Consider the following 21,636-nt stretch of genomic DNA (forward strand, 5'->3'; position numbering starts at 1 on the left):
GCGCACGCGCCGAAGCCGCTTCCGCAGCTCCGCTGGGAGTAGTTTGGCCCAGCTGGCGTGCCTTCCGGCGCAGCGTCATGTGACGGGTCGTGGGCGTGTCTCCCCACGTGCGGCTCTGAGAGGGCTCCGCGGCGGTGAGTAGCCGTGAGTTCTGGAACACGAGCTCCCCGGTGGGTGGGAGAAGGGTCTGACAGGGTCTCCTTCGGATTTGGGGAGGGTCGGGCCTTCTCTTCCCTAACCTTTTGCGCCTCGTTTTGCTTCTGAAGGAGGACCCCATCAGCTGTTTCCTCAAGCGTGGGGGTGGGGGGTGCAGGGAGACCCTGGTATTCTCCTCATGGTAGTGGCGGTGGGGTGCTGTGGGGCACGACGGGGTGCAGGCGCATGGCCTGGGCTTCTCGTTGTAGATATTATCTTCGTCGGGTGCGTGCAGGAGTACTCTCCTCCCAAGCCGTTAATAGCCAGTGACTTGTCAGCTTTGAATCCAGAGATGCTAAGCCGTTCGTGCGTGGTGGGAGAGCGGGGACAATCTGTTCACCTGGGCCTTAATCACTTCTGCTCATGGAAAAAAAATTTAGGGAAAGGGGTGCTGTGAGCGGGAATGACAGTGGATCTGATTTTTTGGCGGGGGGTGGTGGTGGTGGTGATTCCTTTTGTGTGTGGGGGGGGCGGTTTGGACGATGGTTTGATGTAAACAGCGGATTTTGTGAGCTAAATTTAAGTGCATTCTCACCTTTTTGTTTAGGGACAGGCCCATTTGATTGTACTTGCTTTTAACTTGTAACACACGTAGTTACACAACTGGAACTATAGGAATTGTAAATGATAAACATTTGGTCTCCTGCCATCCCACTGCAAAACTCTGGTTCCTTTACCTTAAGTTTGTTTCTCCAAGGGGAAACAAGGAGACATTTTGTATGTTTTGTGGCTTTTCTGCAGGTGACTCAGAATAAGTGGGAGAGATGAAATAATACTTATATTATCTTCGTGTAAAGGTTGAACTTAGCGTATAATGTGAGTTAACGTGGTTTTCAAATGTATTATGCTAGTAACGATTTCTGTAATTTTTTCTATTTGTTTTTTTTTTTTTTTAGGGTTTGCTTTCTTTACGTGTTTGTCCAGCATTAGCGTTTAAAAATGTCAGCCAAGCAAGAAATCATGAGTGACCAGCGGTTTAGGAGGGTGGCCAAGGACCCGCGATTTTGGGAAATGCCTGAAAAGGATCGAAAAGTAAAAATTGACAAGAGATTTCGAGCCATGTTTCATGACAAAAAGTTCAAGTTAAATTACGCAGTGGATAAAAGAGGGCGCCCCATCCACCACAGTACTACAGAGGACTTGAAACGCTTCTATGAGCTTTCTGATTCTGATTCTGATCTCTCTGATGAAGAGAGTAAAGCATTGAGCCAAGAGACGAAGGAAAAGAAAAAGCCCCTGACCAAAAGAGAAAAGGATTCCAACAATTTGGTTGAGAAGAAAAAGAAAGAAACCAAGCAAATCAATCCAAAGGTTTCTGCAACTAAAGATGATAAATCTGAAGGAATTCAGAAAATGAAAAATTCACATAATTCTAAGATAGATTCAAAAATAAGTTCTAAGAAGAATAGTGAAGATTCTGTAAGGAAGACTACAAAAGGGAAAAAGACCATTGTCCAAGGTAGTGCGGACTCTCCTTGCAAAGCAGAGCTGAGGTGTGCTGACTCAGAAACCGCGGACATGGGGAAATCTGTGAAGATCAAGGGACCTAAGGCAACATCAGGTGAGTTGGAATGTTGCTAAGTAAACATACCAAGAAATGTTTTTCGTAGTATATTGGGAATGCTTAATTAGAACTATAGCTAAAGCTATGAAAGGAAAAAAAAAAAAAGATTTCGTTTTTGATCTGGTGCCAGAAAACAGATAAGAAAATTGGAGGGGTCTTAAACATGATTTTGATTTCTGGTAGGCACCAGTGAAAGCTAAATTGTCCAGCCAGGTAAAATATTAGGTGATAGCATTGGGAAGTTGAAGTATGTGGAAATAAGTACTGATGCCTTCATTTCCTCAATACGTGGTTAGTAACTGGAGTTTGACGGACACAAATAAGGCTGGTGACCCCAACTCCCACTTTTGCTGTGTGGTACCGTGGTACAAGCTAGAGCAGGTGATGCTTTCTGAACACACAGCAATGCCGCCAATGATGGGCTAGCGAGGGGATGGCCTTTCAAGTAAAGGCACAGGTGGTTTTCCCTGAAGTCCTGCTGTGTGGTGCGTGACTTGCTGAGTAGAAACTGACCTTGAGAGCAGCCCTTCTTGCCTCTTCATAAATATTTTTGTGCAAAGGCAACCTGCTGAACGCTCACTGGCCCTGTTCTAAAGTTGGCATTGTCTGATACAGATGTGTAATTTGAGACTTTCTAATAATTATTAATAATGAAAAGGCAACATTTTAATAGTATCTTTATTTAACCCTATATGTCGAAAGGTTAGTTTAGTTAGTAATATTTTAAAATTAATGATATATTTTACATTCTATTTTCTTACTGACCATGTTTTAAGATCCTTTATTTGAAAGGGAAAAGCGTAGAGAGGGAGAGATAGGGCTTCCATCTGCCGAGGTCTCGGCCTGGCCAAAACCAGGTGCCAGAAACTCTAGGCAGGCCTCTCACATGATTTGGCAAGGTCCCAAGCACTTGGTCATCTTCTTAGATACATAGCAGGGAACTCAATTGAAAGCAGAGCAGCCAGAACTGCAGCCTTCATTCAGATGTGGTATGCTGGTATCACAAGGAGTGGCTTAACCAGCTTCACCACACCACCAACCCCTGGGAGAACCTTGTAGGCAAAGATGTGTTGGGGCATTTTCAGAGGAATTCATTAGTTTTGTTGGATTAGATATTAAAAGGTCTTGAAGGAATAGAAGGATAGTAGAGCTAGAAATGATATTTGGATTTAGGTAGGAAGCAGCTGGTTCTTGTGATTATATATTTACTAAAGTAAAGTTATTAAAATTTTGTGACACCCCTAGCAGACAAAAGCTGAGTGTTGATGTTACTGATCATTGAGGCCGTGACTGAAATTAGTGGTGATTGTTGAGAGCTGGGAAAGGACAGGCCAAGGGTGGCGGGCACTGGGAAAATAGCAGGTGGAGAAAATAGAATATTCCAGTCCAGGAACAGAATTCTAAAAAGGGAACCAGGGCATTGGGACAGAGACAGCGGTTAGTGGGGACATCTCATTATATTTGCAACGGAACCTGGCAGCAAAGGAGTTATTTCATTTCCTCCACCTTGAGGTATGAGGCAGGAGCAAAGTTAAAGTGATTTATTTGTGTCATAATATATGTAATGACGCAGAGCTGAGGACTGCAACTCTAGTGGGGTTTTTGTTATAGTTTTTTAATCTTATTTATGTGAGGCTTGGTGTGTTAGTATTACAAGTTAAGTCTCTGCCTGCAGTGCCAGCAACCTTTATGGGCACTGTTTCGAGTGCTGGCTGCTCTACTTTCTATCCAGCTCCCTGCTAGTGTCCTGGGAGAGTAGTTGAGGCTAGCCCAAAGCCTGGGCCCCTGCACCCATGTGGGAGACCCAGAAGAAGCTCCCTGGTCCTGGCTTTCACCTGGACCAGCTCTGACTGTTTCTGCCATCTTGGGGTGAACCAGCTGATGGAAAATATTCTGTCTCTTCCCTCTCTCTCTAACTCTGACTTTCCAATAAAGATAAGTAAAATTATAGAATGATTATTTATTTGAAAGATAAAGTCACAGGCAGAGAGAGATGTTCTGATGGTTCACTCCTCAAATGGCCACAGTAGCCAGGCCTGGGCAGGCTGAAGCCAGGATTCAGGAGGTTCTTCTCAGTCTCCTTCATGGGTGCAGGAGCCCAAGCACTTGGGCCATCTTCTGCTTTTCTCAGGTATGACGTCAAGTGCAGTGGTGTGGACTTGAACAGGCATCCATATGGGGTGCCAACATGGCAGGCAATGGCTTAACCACAGTACCACAACACCAGTCCCTACAAGTTGGTTTTGTGAGTCTTTTGACCCTACTGTTTTGTTTGCAGTCATTTGTGTTGGTTCCACAGTCTAGAAAAAGCATTGCATTTCTATCAGCAATTCACTCTCTCTGTAAAATAATCTTGCTTTCATTATTATGCTATTTTTTTCTTTAGATTTATTTATTTGTTCATTGACAGGCAGAGTAGAGGGTGAGACAAAGCAAGAGAGAATGAAAGGTCTTCTGTCGGTGGTAAACTTCCAAAAATCACTCTGTGGCCTGGGCTGGGCTGGGCCAAAGCCAAGAGCCCAAACCTCCACCCAGGTTTCTAATGTGAGTCCACGGAAGCAGGACATGAGTCCTTTTCCAGAGGCACAGTGAAAAATAATGCAGTAGAAGTAGAACAGTTTTGGTGTGTTGCCGACCATACCAGTTGCAAAGTTCAGGTTTTAGTGGAAAAGTTAGTATTTCTGTCTCTCTAGGTGATCTCATCCATATCCGAGCTTCTGTTATCATGTGTAATGTTTTCTCTTAGATGACTCAAAGCACTTTGAGTTCAACCTGTCCAAAACAGAATGTGTGTTTCCTTCTAGTGTTCTCTGTTTCTCTTGCTAGCTCCAGCAGTCTGTCTCTGACTCTTAAAGTCTCTGTTCTCTGTGTCAAGTCTCTGCCACGTGAGCACTCTTGGTTGACCTCCTGGCTGGCCCTGAAGGCCGCTCACACTCTCCATCTCTGCGTACACTGGCTTGGTGGTCCTTTGTTTCTTTGCTGGAGTACTGTACTGCACTTCCGGTTGTCCTGCCCATAGCCATTCTTAACTCCCTCCAGTTTTTGATGGTGAAGCTAAAATGGTTTCCTCAATATGCAAATCCCATGTCATTCTCTTGAAACATCTGCCATTTCTCCATGGTTTTGGTAGCATGACTCCTGCCTCCTGAGTTCCGTCTGTTACTTGTCTCCTTGTTTCCTGCAGTTCAAACCCGATTGTTGGCCTTTTGCCTGTTAATAGATCTTTCTAGGTGCTTTCCTTACTCCCTGTTATAATTTCACTTTACATAGGTATATTGCTTTGATTTTATTGATATTTTTCTATCTCTCCCCTCATACAACTGAACATTTCAGTTAGGGTATTGATTACCTTTCCTTTGTCAATGACTATAGATTGAGTAAGTGGAACTCCATAAAGATTGAGTGTATGGATCTACTCTGTGTGACGTGAGTATGTGTTAAGTTGAATAATTTGTTTAAGCTTTGTTTTGTATTGAATTTATGTTTTCCTTAATTCTGTCTCACAGAAATTATATCTTAACTGGATTTGATATCAAAGTAATTAGGACTAAATTCCGTATATGTATCACCTTCATTTTTCTCATTTAATATTTTTTTAGTGGTTCCACGCATGATGGCAAAAGACCGTGACTACTCTGAAAGCTCAACAGATAGCAGGAAATTTGACAGAGATGACTTGGAGGAAGAATCAGAAAGTGCCAGTGACGTGGAAAGTGATGAATCTGAAGATGAAGTCTCGGATGTTAGAACTTCAGCTGATGATGATGATGATAGCGAAGAAGAAGAAGATGAGGAGGAAGAGGAAGAAGAGGATAGTGAGGAGGAAGATGAAAGTGACAGTGGCCCTGATCTTGCACGAGGTAAAGGAAACATAGAAACCAGCTCTGAAGATGAAGATGACTGGGGCGACTTATCCCCGGAAGAACCCACGTTCGAGCATGCTTGGAGAGAATTAGACAAAGATGCTCCTCGGGCTGATGAGGTAACCGTCACAGCAGGTTCCTCGGGGAGAATACTGTATACGGAGCAATTGTGGGTGGCACCACTGGTTGCATTAACTTGAGTAGGGAAAGGCTCAGGTGCTAATAATATTCTTGATTCTAAGACTATTTGCTGTGGAATATGCTCACGGTTATGTAACTGAGATGATGTGTTTGCAGATATCAAAGAGATTCTATAGAGATCATTGAAAGCCCTTGAGTTGTTTAGGAAATACTTGTTTGTCTAGCAGTTATGTGTTTTTATTTCTGATACAGTTATTAGAAATGCTGCACAGTAACATACTCAGGTTCCCCACTGATAGAAAGATAGCAGAATAACTCGTCACATTCTGTAGGTTGCCAAAGCAGATCATGGTCATTTTCTGAGTCAGAACCAGGAGCCAAGTACGAGGGAGCACTTACCGTCACGGTTCTACCATCGTTGGCCTCGTTCTAGTTCTCTTTTGCCCATTAGAATCACTTGGGTTATTAGCTGCTGATGTTTCTGAACTTTGAGGAAAGAAAGCACTACATTTTTAGATTCTTTATTTTTCAAACATTAAGAATGATACAGATCACGCAATGTTTAACACTTATTTCTCAGATTACGCATCGACTAGCAGTTTGCAACATGGACTGGGATAGATTAAAGGCGAAAGATTTGCTGGCTCTATTCAATTCATTTAAACCTAAAGGAGGTGTTGTGTTTTCTGTAAAGGTAAGAATTGATTTTTTTTTTCTTATTTTGATTTTGAAGTTAAGTATTTCTAGGCATTTTAACTCATATTTGGTGTTGTTTACTAAAATGATAGCTGTCCTGTAAATAATCTGGAATTGCTTGACTCAAACAGTTTATGGCTAATATAACAATCATAAACAGTAGAAAGTAAGAAAGTAAGTTGTAACTGTGAGGTTGGTTAGACCCTGAGATGCAGAAATTCAGTAAAGGGTATTGGTATAAGGTAAATATTTAAAGTAAATAAATTTCATTCCTTATTACTAGCATTAATTAATTAAAAATCTTAAGAAAGATAGTATTAAAAATAGCCATATGTCATACTTGGAAATGACCTTAACAAATACATATGACCTATGTGACTTAACCCTTGGGTAGGCATTTTGCCTAGCTGTTGAGTTACTAGTTGAAATGCCAGCATTCCTTGTAAAAATGTGGTACTGTGTGTTTTCAATGCCCAATTGTAATTCCTGGTTTCACTTTCTTGCCAGTGCAGACACTGGGGGGTGAGGGTGCAGGTGAGGTCCACTGCCCATGTGGGAGGCATGGAATGCGTTTCTGACTCCAGCCCCAACTGGCAATGTTTGCCAGCACTTCAGGAAGGGGGATGGTTGAAGTCTCTTGTTCAGCTCTTTCTGTTACTGTGTGTCTTGAAGGTTGCAAAGGATTACCCCTGCTGGTATAGTATCTAAATGCTGCCTGAGGCTCTCTGAAGGTTAATGGATTTGAGTTAAAGAAACAAATTAATAGAAGAGAATGAACAAGTTACAGAATTCATTTCATGATTTCATGATTTAAAATAGACATCTTGTATATGTTGTTGAGACACATGGACAAGTTGTGGTATAGAAAACTGCAGAGCTTTAGTGTACTTCTTTGTATCCCATTATATTCTCATTGTATATGTTAATGTATCATATATGTAAATGCAACTGCATATGTATGTAAGCATTTATGTCATACCTATTATATTAACTCACATTAGTAGGAAAGACTGATGCTCTCTCTGATCAGCAGCATTTTCAGAAAATCCAAACACACATACCACTTAGTAAATCCCTATAAGAAACCTAGTAGTATCAAAACATTGTAAATTAATCAAATTTTATTTTTTGGCTCAGAGTAGTTATTATAAAGTCAAATTTCAGTGAATGTGAATTTTTTTAAAAAGGTGTATTTGATTTATTTGAAAAACAGAGCTACAGAGGCCGCGAGACAGAGCAAACTTATATCCACTGGCTCATTCGCCAGATGCTTGCCATGGCTGGGGTTGGCAGACCAAAAGTGGGAACCAAGAGCTGCTTCTAGGAGTTCCAGGTATACACCCTAGGACTTGGGCCAGCCTCTGCTACTTTGTCAGATTATTAGGGTGCTGGATCAGAAGTGGAGCAGCTAGAACTCAAACTTGCACCTATGAGGAATATTAAATGCTACAATTAGCGTAACCTGCAGCACCAGAATGTCAGCCCTTGAATAGTATTCTTTTAAAAAATTATTTATTTTTGCTTTTATGTAAAAGGTAGTTACAAAAAGAAGGGAAGACAGAGAGCAAGATCTTCCATCCACTGGTTCATTCTCCAAATGGCCACAATGGTTAAAACTGAGACCTCTGCCTATTGTGCTCCTGGCTCCTAGATAGAGATTGGCTCAGCTCCAAATGTCACAGCCATTTGGGACACGAACCGTTGGATGGAAGATCTTGCATACCCTTCTGTTTCTCCCTCTTTCTTTGTAACTTTGCCTTTCAAATTAAAAAAAAATAAATAAAATCTTAAAAAAAAAAAGTCAGCCTTGTAGTTTTTCTTGTGGCTCTTAAGAGCACTTAATTTTGACAATTCTGGTTATTATTTATCTGGGAATTATACTGATCTTATTTTTGCTGTTGTTGTTTAGATATATCCCTCCGAGTTTGGGAAGGAAAGGATGAAAGAAGAACAAGTGCAAGGGCCAGTGGAGTTACAAAGTATCCCCGAAGATGCCCCTGAGAAGGACTGGTACTGTATCTCTGTAGAATGTCACCAACGTCATGAATTCATGTCAGCAGTGGAGGATATTAACTGAACTACATTTTAAAATTGTGCCATTTATGGTTATGTGGATTGCATCGCAGATTAAAGTCCGTCAAAAGGAACACATTGGGCCCTGTGCATGGTAGCCTAGTGGCTAAAGTTCTCTCCTTGCATGTGCCGGGATACCACGTGGGCGCTGGTTCTAATCCTGGCGACTCCACTTCCCATCCAGCTCCCTGGTTGTAGCCTGGGAAGTCAGTCAAGTACGGCCCAAAGTCTTAGGACCCTGCACCTGCATGGGAGACCCATAAGAGGCTCCAGGCTCCTGGTTTCAGACTGGTGCAGCTCTGGCCGATGTGTCCCCTTGGGGAGTAAATCTGCGTATGGAAGCTCTTCCTTTCTGTCTCTCCTCCTCTCTGTGTATCTGACTTTCCAATAAAAATAAAATAAATCTTTTTTTAAAAAAAGTAACTATTCAACATTTTGTGTTTATATTTGTGAATATATTGCAGGTTTTGGAAAACATTTCATGAATCAGTTGATTCAGCACTATTTTGAATTGGTTGCTTTTTTATTAAATATCACTCTTTGTTAATGACATTAAAACTCTGTGTAGTTTCAAATTACTTAATTTTCCTTGTTTGAGGATGGAATAGAAAAGTGAAAGAATGATAATGCAATGTAGAAAAAAATTTAGTTTTAAAACCACAAGGTGGAGCTCTATGTACACTGAATGATTACAGTGGTTTAATAAAGCAATGGCAGAAGTTGATAAGTGAAGACATTCAAAAAATATGTTGTAGTTCTCTGAAACTAGACTTACAACTCTTTAGACTTGATGACATACGAACCTGGAGCAAACGTTTTTCAAGATCAAGAATTTCTGTGATTGGAGGTAATGCCTTCCTAAATATTTTAAAATATACTGACCATACCCAGTGGTTTTACTTTAAGAAGGCTAAGTGTGATAGCAAAACAAACAAATAATTGTCCTAAGAAATGAAGCTGAAGTTGTCAACAAGTATGTAGTTCTCACGCTGCTTTTCTGAATACCCGGTTATATCCAGATGCCTACATTCTGTACCTTGCCACACTGATGAATGCAGCTGGCGTTGGTAGTCCTGGAGGAAAAATGTCTGCGTGTAATATGATCTTCTTGTAACAGTTGCCTTTACTTTTGCAAGAGATGGGTTTTTGTGTTCCCGCATAAGTTCAATGAGTTTTTCTCCCTTTAGGACCTCTCGGGAAAAATTAAGAGATTATCAGTTCAAACGGCTGAAGTACTATTACGCTGTAGTGGACTGCGACTCTCCTGAAACGGCCAGTAAAATTTATGAGGATTGTGACGGCCTGGAATTCGAAAGCAGTTGTTCATTCATAGATCTGAGGTAATCAATTCTTACCGATGTAGTTTGATAGCACAACGTGATGATAAGAAGAAGCGAAATAGGGCATGCGGCTAGCCTAATGACTGCTGATGCTGCTCAGGCTGCCTGTGGATGTGTAAGTAGGAGTGCCTAGGGTTGGCACCTGCATCCAGTCCCTGACTCCAGCTTCCTGCGGGCGCACTGCGGAGGCACTGGGAAGGCTGGGATGCTGCTGTGGGCAACTGTTGGCATTTCTCGGTTCTCACCTTTGCTGCCAGTCCCCACCCTGAGGACCCGCAAGCACAGCAGATGGGAGAGTGCTCCATCTCTCTCTAACTACTGCTCTGAATAAATGAACGAATAAATGATTTTGATCAAGTGAAATATTTTAATGAGTAGTACATTCTGCTGGTTTTTTGCGCTTTTGGTTTTTTGTTTGTTTTTGAATGAACTTTACGTTATGCAACGTTACTCCTGAGAAAGAAAATGAAGAAAATGCTTAAGAATGTTTGAATCATCCCTTTACGTTTGTCTTTCTGTTTTTGTTTTTGTTGTGTGTTTTTTTTTTTTTTTTGGCTTTTTACTTATGATCCTTTAAATATGTTGGCTGTGTTTTTAAGATGATGTGTTGTTATGCCATGATATTTCTCTGCAATTGGAAAAGCAGATGAAGTGTTTTTCTAAAATTGATGTAGGTACAGAGGAATTTGCTGTTAAACTCTAACCTGTATTGCTTAACTAGCAGCCATTGGTAATTTCTGGTTAATTTGTTCAATTAAAATTGAATAGTTTGAATGCCACTGCTTAGTCTCCCCGGACACGTTACAAGTAAGTCATGGCCACACTTTGGGCGGACGAGATACAGACAGTTGCCACTGGGACAGCAGCAGTGCTCTGAGGGCTGAGCTGCTTCTTGCCCTTGTGGTGTTGGCGTCCTCAGGCGTGGGCATCCTCTTCACCCAGGCTTCTCTGGTCTACGCCAAGATCCGTGATGGCTGCGAATGCCAGTCTAAGGAGAACAGGAAATCTGGCTGCTGTACCGTTTTGCCGTAAGCCTGGTTCTTTGGAACCCAGTACACCATTCCAGTGTGACACTTGGAGTAGACATCAGTTTTCTGGTTTCAGTTTGACCGAGGCTTTATTCTCAAAATGAGACAAACGATGTATCATTTCCTCTTTCAAAGATAATCATTCTAAAGGAAAAAAATACAAAAAAAAAAACCCTAAAATTTTGACATAATAATTTGCTGTAAAAGCAAATTATAAAACTGTCATAAAATGAAGTTAAATTTTAAAAAAGGCAAATTAGTACTTTTCAACAGGACACTCTGATTTTGAGTGTTTAGATATGAATTGCCAAACATTGTAGCTGTCAAGCATTCATTTTAACGTGTTTTCAGGTCTTTGTTTCCTGTTTGGGACATTCCCATGTACTGTTCAACCTCTTCCGATGCTAGGAAAATAAGGCGCTTGGCCACGGGAGGAAGGCGTGCATTTCTTGCTGTACTCTGACCTACATTATACCATACTTCCTTCCACCGACAGTGTGTGAAAATGCAGCTGTGGGAGGATATATCTAGATCTGTGTAAGCCTCCAGAGCCTTAGCTATTGCTTCCCTCCAGAAGTCATTTGTGATCAAATACATAGCATATACTACTGTAGAAATACATAAGTTACAAACCCATATTGACTTAACATTTGACATTTTTTTCCATTAGCTTCATGCCTAAAAATTTAGCAATTACAGTGGCAAATCTACATTAAAGAGCTGGTTATTTCTGAAATGAAAATTGTAATATTGTTAGGATACTTGAGTCTTAAATGTTTGCTGAGTTTTCCTTATTTTCAGGGACATGCCTTGCGTGTCATGCTTTGCAGTAAGAGTGATCATAATGGTAGTGATGATAATTCCCCTCGATCTTCGGGATCCGCTGCAGCCACGGGGCGTCTGCGGTCACATGGCAGCCTGCGTGGTGCTCGAGGATCTGTGTCCTAAAGCCCTGTTTCTGTCTACAGAGCATTCTTCCAGATGGACAGCTCTATGAGTTTCAGAAATGTTGTTCCAAGGTTCTTTCTCTGCATTGTTTGCTCCTTCTGCATGTGTGTTCTGTAGCAGCTTATATGGAATGCAAATGTAAACTACAGCTAATTAGCTGAGGATCTGAAAATCTGGTTGTTATCACTGTGCTAGATGTTTAAATATATTTATTTTTTTCTTTGCTTCTTAGGTTTATACCAGATGAAATTACTTTTGATGATGAGCCCAAGGATGTAGCCTCGGAAGTGGATTTAACAGCATACAAACCAAAATATTTCACATCTGCCGCAATGGGCACATCAACGGTATTTCTTTTTTTTTTTTTTTTAAAGATTTATTTTTATTATTTTTTATTGGAAAGGCAGATATACAGAGAGGAGAGACAGAGAGGAAGATCTTCCGTCCGATGATTCACTCCCCAAGTGAGCGCAACAGCCGATGCTATGCCGATCTGAAGCCAGGAGACTCTTCTGGGTCTCCCACGCGGGTGCAGGGTCCCAAAGCTTTGGGCCGTCCTCGACTGCTTTCCTGGGCCACAGGCAGGGAGCTGGAAGGGAAGCGGGGCTGCTGGGATAGAACCGGTGCCCATATGGGATCCCGGGCATGCAAGGCGAGGACTTAACCACTTGCGCCACCGCGCCAGGCCCAACGGTATTTCTTTTAAATATGTGTTGCAGGTCTCTGTTGCCTTAACAGGACACTTATGCTATCTTTAAGATAGGAAGCTATTCAGAATTTAAAGATACACATAGAGGCAGAAATGAAACGCTTGCGTCTGCCCTGACTACCACATCTGTTTAAACCTGCTTTCAGACTCCTGTTACGTTTTTAAGGCCAAGTCAAATGATCACTCGTGTTTCTTTTATTTTCTCTTTCACATGCTCTCTAGTTAAATTCTTTTAATAAGTAATGTGTCATTTTTTTAATGTTCTTGGGAACAGGAGAAAAGAGGTAGCAAATTGCTTCAACTCCCAGTTTAACAAAACTCACAAAAATTTTGTGAGTTTTTGTATAAGACCAAATTTTTCTGCAGATACTATCTGAAAAAAACTGTAAAAACAAATAAAATAATTCAGGGCTTCATTAATGCTTAAAAACAAACAGCCAGAAGGTTTCTGTCTGTTGATATAGCTTACTGCTTAGCTGGGCACCTCTTACTTCTCTTCCTCCCCAGCGACCCATAGACGTCTGATTTTCCTCTGCTTTTTCTGTGTGATAAACCACTGTGCTCTTATGAGAAGAGGCTAATGGCAGAGGAAGGGCTACTCAATTTGCCACTTTCTGTGCTGGCTTAATTGGCTATTGAGTACAGTAGAAGCCCACCGTAGTGCAGTGGAATCTAATAATAAAGATTTAGTCAGGGGCTAGTGTGGTGGCATAGCAAGCTAATCCTCGACCTGTGGCATTGGTATCCTAGCTGCTCCAATTCTAATGCTTTGAGCCCCTGTACCCACGTAGGATGCCCAAAAGAAACTCCTGGCTCCAAGGTTCAGACCAGCCCAGTTGTAGTGGTGGTGGCTGTTTACGAGAGTGAACCAGCACATGGAAGCTCTCTCTGTCTCTTCTCTCTGTAATTCTGACTTTCAAGTAAAAACAAATCCTTAAAAAAAAAGATAAGACTCGGTCATATAAAATATATAGTCATGTTCTTTTCATGACTGAAATAATGACCAGGAGCAGGCTGTTCTCAGATTCCTGGGTCTTGGCTGTATCACCAGCATCTGCTCCGTTTGCGACGGCATGTTTGGTGTGAAGGGTCAGAGTCGGGGTGATTTTGAACCCTGTAACTAGTTGACACTTGTAACAAGTGGCAGCACTTTTTTCAAGGCTCTTTGGGTTCACTGGTGTCTTTTTTTATTCTCATCTGGAGAGATTGGCCCAAGGGGAAAAACTGGAACCTGGGATCTGCCCCGTGGTGAAGAGCCGACCCTTGTCGGAGTCTTGTAGGGCAGCAGGGACTATGTGCAGAACTCGGAACCCAACACTGGGTTGACCTTATTGTACATGGGTCCCTGCAGCGTGAAGATTTTCTGCCTTGCTGACCACCAGATGCCTTTCTCATCTGTTAATCTTTCTTGGAAAATATGCTCCTGAGATTGTGCTGCTTTACCAACACAGTTTATCCATCCCCCAATACCTTAAAACCCCAGGTGAGAAACTTGTCTCCACCCATTCATAATAATGTGAACTTTTGCAGCAGTACATTTTTTTACTTCTTAGCCACCATAATCAAGCCACACTTTTAAGTTTTCTTCCCAGGAAAGGAGGCCTGTACATAAGAGCAGAGATCTGGGATGGGGAAGGTAATGACACCCATTCCGCAAGGAGGAGACTGTTGATCCTGCTTTTCATATATTTACCTAAGCAAGTCTTGTTTAGTTTACTGTGAATGCATTTCAAGTTTAGGCTGTCGATATTTAAGTTTTGTGGCTTTTGGAGTTTGGGTTTTCTTACTCATTTGTTGAAAGGTGGAGATCACTTGGGATGAGACTGACCATGAAAGAATCACAACACTCAATAGGAAATTTAAAAAGGAAGAGCTGTTAGACATGGACTTCCAAGCCTACTTAGCATCTTCCAGTGAAGATGAAGAGGAGACAGAGGAGGAGCTACAAGGTACTTGTTAACCTTTTGGTCACTAGCTATGGCCCTAATTTCATACACTGTAGGTAAAGCATGTGCAGATGCATAGTATTACCTACACAGTGGATAATAATGGACAGTATTGCACTTGGTTTCTTAACTGAATTTCATTAACTGTAACGCTATGCTTAATGGCCTGACTTGACAAGATAAACCTGACATTTTAGACTTACTTTGATTGATGCAGTTATGTAAACTCTGAATGAAGCAGTAAAATTATTCCTTATCCTTTGTTTTGTGTTTTGGTTGCTTGCTTAAATAGAAGAACTTCATTTAGATTGATTAAAGTGTGTGGGATGTAATATTGCTGTTTTATATTACTGATGTTAAACTGACTCCCATTTTTCCTGGTTTCCTTGCTCTGTTTTTTTTTTTTTTTCCTCAATCTTCTACCTCTGTCTGGGATTGAGAATTTCCCTCGTAAATATTTGCAGATATCAGACCACCTTGAGATTGTGTACAAATATCTTTACTGTGCGTTTGCTTGTAAAGAATCTTTGCTTGGCAACTCCCTTTCCCCTAGCTTGAGAATCACATTCTATTAGCTTTTGGCATCATTATAATTTTTCAGAAATCAGTTGTCTAAGTTTTTTAGTGTCTTGAAGGTCGTCTGGATTTTTTTCTTTGACTGATTCTATTATTATTTTCAAGAGAAATGTTTTTAATATGAGTCAGAGACACACAGAGCTCCTGTCCACAAGTTGACTCTGCAGTGCCCACAACAGCGCAAGCCGGAATCCGGCTTAGTTTTCCCATGTGGGTGGCAGGCACCCAGTTGCTTGGGCCATTACTCTTGCTTCTCATGTCTCCACTGGTGAGAAGTCAAGAATGTGGGATGTGTGCATCTTCACTGCCAGAACAAAGGCCTGCTGCTTCTGAAGATTTCTCTCCTTGTCTTCTGGCATTCCTAATATGATATACCTTATTGGGGAGTTTAGACATTGAGCTTGGAAGTGGGGATCTGGGCTAGTCTATTGGATTACCTTGGTTTGTTTTATCTTTCATTATTTTGGAAAATTGTATTTTTGTGTATTTTTCTCTCATCTTCTGAGATTTCAAGTAGATAACATGTTAGAGTTTTTCCCTGTCTCTTCCTGGTATCTGCCCTTCTCTGTTTGTATCTGTCATCTCTATGTACTACATTCTGGATATTTACTGCTGACCAATTTTCCAGTAATTATAGTTTTCTTGCTCAGTAGTGTTGAATCTGCTAGGACATATCCACAGAGATTTTGATCTTGTTTTTTGTTTTTTTGTTTTGTTTTGTTTTTGTTTTCATTTGATATTGGATTTTTTTTATTTGATCTTGGATTTCTAAATTTTTATAGAGTAGGCATGTTTTTATAGTCACTGTTTGATACTTTTAGTATGTTGTATATATTCTCATTAGTTCCTATTATCTCATAAGATATTTCTCTTTCATCTACTAGTCCTTTTGGAGTGCTAGCTTGATGTTTGAGATGAGAGTGCCTTTAATAGAGTTCTCAGTGTCCTGTAGTCAGACTAGGCTTATATTATTTCCAGGCTTAAGGATTCGGAGCTTGCACGGCTGATAAAAGTCCACCAGAGGACTGTTTTCCTTGTTGCCGCTTGCCCTGACACTGCGTCCCCCTGCGTTCCTGCTCAGAACTGAGTTCTGGTTGAAATGCCGCCCCCCCTAGGCTCTCAGCCTGCGGCCTGCTGGCCCTGAGGGGCCAACCCTGCACTTGGACCTCACAGCTCATTTTCTATGAGAATCTAGAAGTAGGAAATGCTTGCAGAGCAATATAGGTCCTTAGCACGGAGATCTCTTTCTTTGAATATATATTTCTTGGTTATTGTCATTGTAATTCTTCACTAACATCAGTTTTTGAAAATTTCTTCCCTCTTTTTAACCTCTTTGAAGCTTTTAGAAAGATTTTTAAAATATTTCATCAACCTGAAATCCTCAGGGAAAGGATTGGTCTGAAGTACCTAAATTGCTATTAATGGAAGCAGTTCCCAATCACTGTTACTTTCTTTCAATTTTTACTTTTACTTTTTTTTTTTTTTTTTTTTTTGCTGGTTGGGATGATTTTTTTTAAATTAAAGATTTATTTATTTTTATTGGAAAGTTAGGTCTACAAAGAGAAAGAGACACAGGGAAAGATGTTCCATCCACTGATTTACTTCCCATGTGACTGTAAGGGCCAGAGCTAAGCTGATCCGAAGCCAAAAGCCAGGAGCTTTTTCTGAAACTCCCCCACAGGTGCAGGGTCCCAAGGCTTTGGGCCATTCTCTACTGCTTTCCCAGGCCACAACCCAAGAGCCGGATGGGGAGTGGAGTAACCAGGACACGAATTTGCTCTCATATGGGCTCCTGACACTTGCAAGGCAAGGACTTAGCCACTGAGCTACCATGCCAGGCCCTACATTCTACATTTAAATTATATGCTGTTTGCTTAAGATAACTTGTTAGATTAAAATAAGGAAAAAATTATTTTTTATCTGATTTTGATCTATTTCCATTTGGAAATTTGGTTGCTTGATTTATAAATCTCTCTGCCCTGCATTCTTACAAAAACAGAAGAATTACCTATCATGAGAAATTATAAGTCAAAGGTAAATATTAATATATATTTTAGGTAGAATGAGTATTTTTCAATTTATACCGAAACATTTTTCATAGCCACCTTCTTGGTTTTCCTTTTGCATTTGATGTTTTTATAGCCAGATGTCATGTTTAATAAATCCTAGAATGCTTCTTTACAGTTACCACAGGGCCACGAAACCTTCACTCTCTTCAATCCAGTGAGTGGCCTGTCATTGTTTCTTTTAGATTGCTGTAAATAGTGCTTCGTTCTTCTCTGTTTTTCATAAAATACTGTTGAACAGGATTCCATACATGGAATGGAAAGTTATGTGTAATCGCTCCAATTTCTTTGTTCAGACATCTCATATTAATAAAACCACGTAATTGCGTAAGTGTTTAATAGACTTTGAGAATGTAGGATTTGCAGTGGTGGTTATGTCGGACACAAATGCCTGCGCAGTTTGTGAGGGTTCAGTGCTGGTGCCTGTTGGGTTTTTGGCAATCTGAAGAACTGAGTGGACATTCTGTTTCTTTGTGTTCACAGGACGCCTGAGTCCTTTCTTCTGATAACTTTTATATTCTGTTCTCAAAAGGTGTGTGGAAAGTGATTACATTTGTTTATTCACACTTTTCAAATTTAACTTCTAGAAATTCTGGATTGTTTTTCGTCCTTAGGAGCTGTAATACAAAGGACAACTGATAAGTACTCCATGTACAGTAGGAAATGAGTCCAGATTTTTCAAGTAGACTTTTTGCTTTGGGAAAACTGAAGTGAATGTTAAAGTGACGCAAACATTCAGATACTGACTGTTGCGGGTATTAATGTGTCAGAACATTGTTAAGATCTTGGGCTATTTGGCTCTTTTGATTTCAGATCCTATCATCATAACATCATGAAGTTTTGCAGGTCAAGTTTCTTAAGCTCCTCGTTTCTTTCTTTCCATAGCTCTGAAATTAGAGTCTTATTATTACCTGGCTCAGGGTTGGAAAGTTGAACATAGTGGACGTATGATGCTTAGCATGCTGTTTTGCAGCATGTATTTTTACTTCTTAAAATTTTAAGAATAATGCTTCTTACTTGAACGATACTAATTCTTGTGAAATCATGTGTTGTTATTTAGTATTTTAATTGACAGCAAACTCACTCACATAGTACCTCCAGTGAGCACACAAGGTTCGAGTTATTTGTTATTCTTTGTGAGAGAGCATAGCAAGGGAGCTTTCTGTTAGAGTTATCTTTTTCACTCTTCGAATACTGCTGAGGCTTTCAGAAAGTATTGTCCTTGAGTTGGAGAAAAACAGACCTACATGAGCTATCCCACATTTTAAAGCTTCAGAAAATAAAATTTTAGTACTGGAAAAAATCAATTTAAAGTAAGCCATCAGAGACTTACCACTAGAATTTCAACCTGGAAGGAGCTTGCTTCTAATTATGTTTTCAGAAGTGAGCTTTTAATAGAAAGAAATACATTGCCATTTTGTTAATTTGTTCCTGATGTTTTATCCATTGCATTACGGGATACATGACAGAATTCCTTCCAATAGTATTATTGTGGCACAAAGCACAAACAGAAAAAAAATTAATTTCAGCTGTTTGAGTAAAAATGTAAAAGTGTGATAGGATGGAAAGAATGTTCTAAGCCATTTTTTATTCATCTTGATAAAAGAAATATAGAAATATTTACTTACCCATTTTTTTCCATATCATCTTTTGCAAGATATAAGGACAGTCTGTTGACATTGATATTTCACAACTGAATGCTTAGTAATGTCGGACATTGTAGGTCATCAGTTTGGCCATAGGTTACACAAAAGAAGGGCTTCACCATGCTGCTTCTGAATTTTCCATCACAGGGGACATATAGTGAGTTCAATAAGTTTGCATGTTTTTAATTAAAATCTAAGTTCCTAATTTGTATTTTTGACTTGGGGAGTTATAGTAGAACTATAAAGGAGATGAACTTTTCACGTATGAGTTTTCTTTGGTGTTCGCTGTCCATGAGTTTTATGCTTCACTTTTGTTTTCTGATTATTTTTATGAGGCTAGGAAATGTTATATTTTCACATGGTGAAATTTAATAATTGAATTGTCTGATAGATTATCTTTTAAGTCAGCAACTTGTTGAGTCTACATGAGAATTCAGTGTTGTTAGGCTTGTACTATAAACAACTTTATGGTTTCTCCTCAGTCCAACAGTGAAATCCATGAATCCGCCTCCTCCTTGCACTGACAGAGCGTTGTGTATAGTATGACTTTTTTGGGTAGTGAGATACATAAGGGGAAGATTAAATGCGATCTGAACTCTGGGAGCTTATATGGGAAAGGAATGCAGATATTCTCTGTGACTTTTTCATTTAATTTTTTTCCTTTTCAGATACTTAAGTTTGAATTTTAGATTCTGGAGTAACTCTGAGATCTAAGTAAAGTTAGAACTGAACTGTTTCCTTAATGACAATAATTCGAATTCTTTTTGGTAGGTGATGATGGAGTCAGTTTAGAAGATGCGAAAACAAAGAAAAGTCAGAAGGACGATGAAGAACAAATAGCTAAATACAGGCAGCTCTTGCAGGGTATTCAAGAAAAAGAAAAGAAAGGCAAAGAAAATGATATGGAAATGGAAATCAAGTGGGTTCCAGGTAAGAATTGATTCTAACTAAAGCTTTTCCTCTTTTCTCTTTTTTGGGAATGTTGCATGCCTCTTACATGTAAAGCAGCTAACTTTTCTGTGGAAATGTATTTTCCAGTAATGTATTTTTGAGGAAGTTAACTTTTTTTTTTTTTTTTAAAAAAACATGCACTGCTTAACTCAGGACATTAGTGATTCTAGCTAGCTTATTCTTGACTGGCTTCTTTCATTTACTAACTACAGCTTAATTACTCTTCCTTTTGTGATAGTAGTTTTTCCCTAGGTTTGACTACAGGGCTGTCAGGTATGAAAGCTTGAATCCAGGCGCTCTGGGTTTGCAGTTTGGCATAGCAGGGAGGATGCTTCCTGGGCCTCCCCCTGCTGCATGCTAGTTCTGAGTTCAGGTCCCAGCTCTGCCCCTCATTCCAGCTTCCCGAGGAGGGGTGCTCTGTAGCTGCTGGGGCAGAGGTTTCTGCCACCCGTGAGGTACATCTGGTAGATCTGGGTTGAGTTCCTGGCTCCGCCTTGCTGGCTCAGGACATTCGGAGAGGGGATCAGCAGGTGCAAAGTCTTGTTGTCACTCTCCCTCCGACCCTCTGCCCTGCGAATGACAAAATAAAGACGAAACTAAATGAATGGAATTATCATACTTTTTTTTCTTTTCTTCTTAATGTTTTGTAATGTTCCATAGGCACAGGGGTTTCCCCTTCCACCCTTAGGCCTCCTAGTCAACAGGGGGAGGGACATCATTTCAAAATGCAGTTTATGCTTCATCTTTTCTTCTAATCTCTAATGCAGCTCTGCATTATTACAGTCTTTGGTCTCAATGTTTGCGAAATTTTTTAAAAATATATAGTTAAGTTAAAGCAATATACTAATTAAAACCATGCCAAAGTTAAACAAAGATAAAAGCTACAATTAGCTGGAATTACTCTCTAGTATACATTTTTTTCAACTGTTGTGGGCAAATCAGCATATATTTTTGCAGCCATTGCTATTTTTCTGCGTTACTGCTATTTATATATAATTGTTCCTTGATATCCACAAGGAATTGGTTCCTGAATATCCCATGAGTACCAAGTTCTGCAACGTTCAAGGGTCTTAGCTCAAACAGCATAGTGTGTAATGCAACCTATGCATATCATTATGTATACATTAAGTCATTTCTGGGTTATTAATACTTTTTAAAGATTTGTTTATTTTTATTGGAAACTTAGATTTACAGAGAGAAGGAGAGATAAAAAGAAAGATCTTCCATCGGCTGGTTCACTCCCTAAGTGGCTGCAACAGCCAAAGCTGAGCCAGTCTGAAGCCAGGAGCTGCTTCCAGGCCTCCCACATGGATATAGGGTCCCAAGGCCTGGGGCCATCCTCTGCTGCTTGCCCTGGCCAAAAGCAGGGTCCAGGAAGGGAAGGGAAGCAGTCGGGATACAAACCAGCGCCCATGTGGGATCCCAGCATGTGCAAGGCAAGGATTTTAGCCACTAGGCTACTGCACTTGTCTCAATTATTAACAACTTAGGAATTTCAAGTTAGTATTTTTTTTTCTTTAGCTTTGTGTGATCTAAGTTCAATTTGTAGAAGCATTCAGGTCTGTGGCTTCTCGCCCCTCGGATGATTTTGTTCGTGAGATCCTTCCCTCCGCAGCTTTACACACAGGTGCTGTTGGCATCTGAGCTGCTGTTTTCACTTGGTAATGTTTTTGTTGCGTTTATTCAAAGTCAGTCCAAGAGAGATCTTGCTGTGTGTACCACATGTCTTCAAGCATTTATGAGAAATTCATGTTAGAAAAACTGCATAAATTTCAAAACAAAAATTTCATGCCACAGCGAGTTTATTGTTTTTGATTCTGTTTTCACAATAATTTCTTGAAGTACCCTCCTGTGTTTCCACACAACTCAGAGCTCTGCTTTGAGGTTATGAATT

The 21,636-nt window shown here is 40.3% G+C and overlaps 1 protein-coding gene across 2 annotated transcripts in view; it reads left to right on the forward strand.

Annotated features, from left to right (window-relative positions):
• Positions 1 to 68: 68 nt before the first annotated feature.
• ESF1 (ESF1 nucleolar pre-rRNA processing protein homolog) overlaps positions 69 to 21,636 on the forward strand; it is a 47,502-nt gene continuing 25,934 nt past the window's right edge. Inside the window, exons 1-10 of one of the 2 annotated variants that reach the window (XM_040981825.1) lie at positions 69 to 134; positions 1,092 to 1,746; positions 4,187 to 4,208; positions 5,359 to 5,741; positions 6,344 to 6,457; positions 8,369 to 8,469; positions 9,720 to 9,872; positions 12,081 to 12,195; positions 14,359 to 14,506; positions 19,563 to 19,721. In XM_040981825.1, the coding sequence (XP_040837759.1) occupies positions 1,135 to 1,746; positions 4,187 to 4,208; positions 5,359 to 5,741; positions 6,344 to 6,457; positions 8,369 to 8,469; positions 9,720 to 9,872; positions 12,081 to 12,195; positions 14,359 to 14,506; positions 19,563 to 19,721 (1,807 nt within the window). In that variant the 5' untranslated portion in view covers positions 69 to 134; positions 1,092 to 1,134. Of the gene's footprint in view, positions 135 to 1,091; positions 1,757 to 4,186; positions 4,209 to 5,358; positions 5,742 to 6,343; positions 6,458 to 8,368; positions 8,470 to 9,719; positions 9,873 to 12,080; positions 12,196 to 14,358; positions 14,507 to 19,562; positions 19,722 to 21,636 lie in introns of both variants that reach the window. The other variant, XM_040981824.1, reaches the window with a different exon arrangement.

Source organism: Ochotona curzoniae, unplaced genomic scaffold, assembly GCF_017591425.1.
Source record: "Ochotona curzoniae isolate NIBS_2020 unplaced genomic scaffold, NIBS_Ocur_1.0 contig_3520, whole genome shotgun sequence".
In the NCBI taxonomy this organism is placed as follows: Eukaryota; Metazoa; Chordata; class Mammalia; order Lagomorpha; family Ochotonidae; genus Ochotona; species Ochotona curzoniae.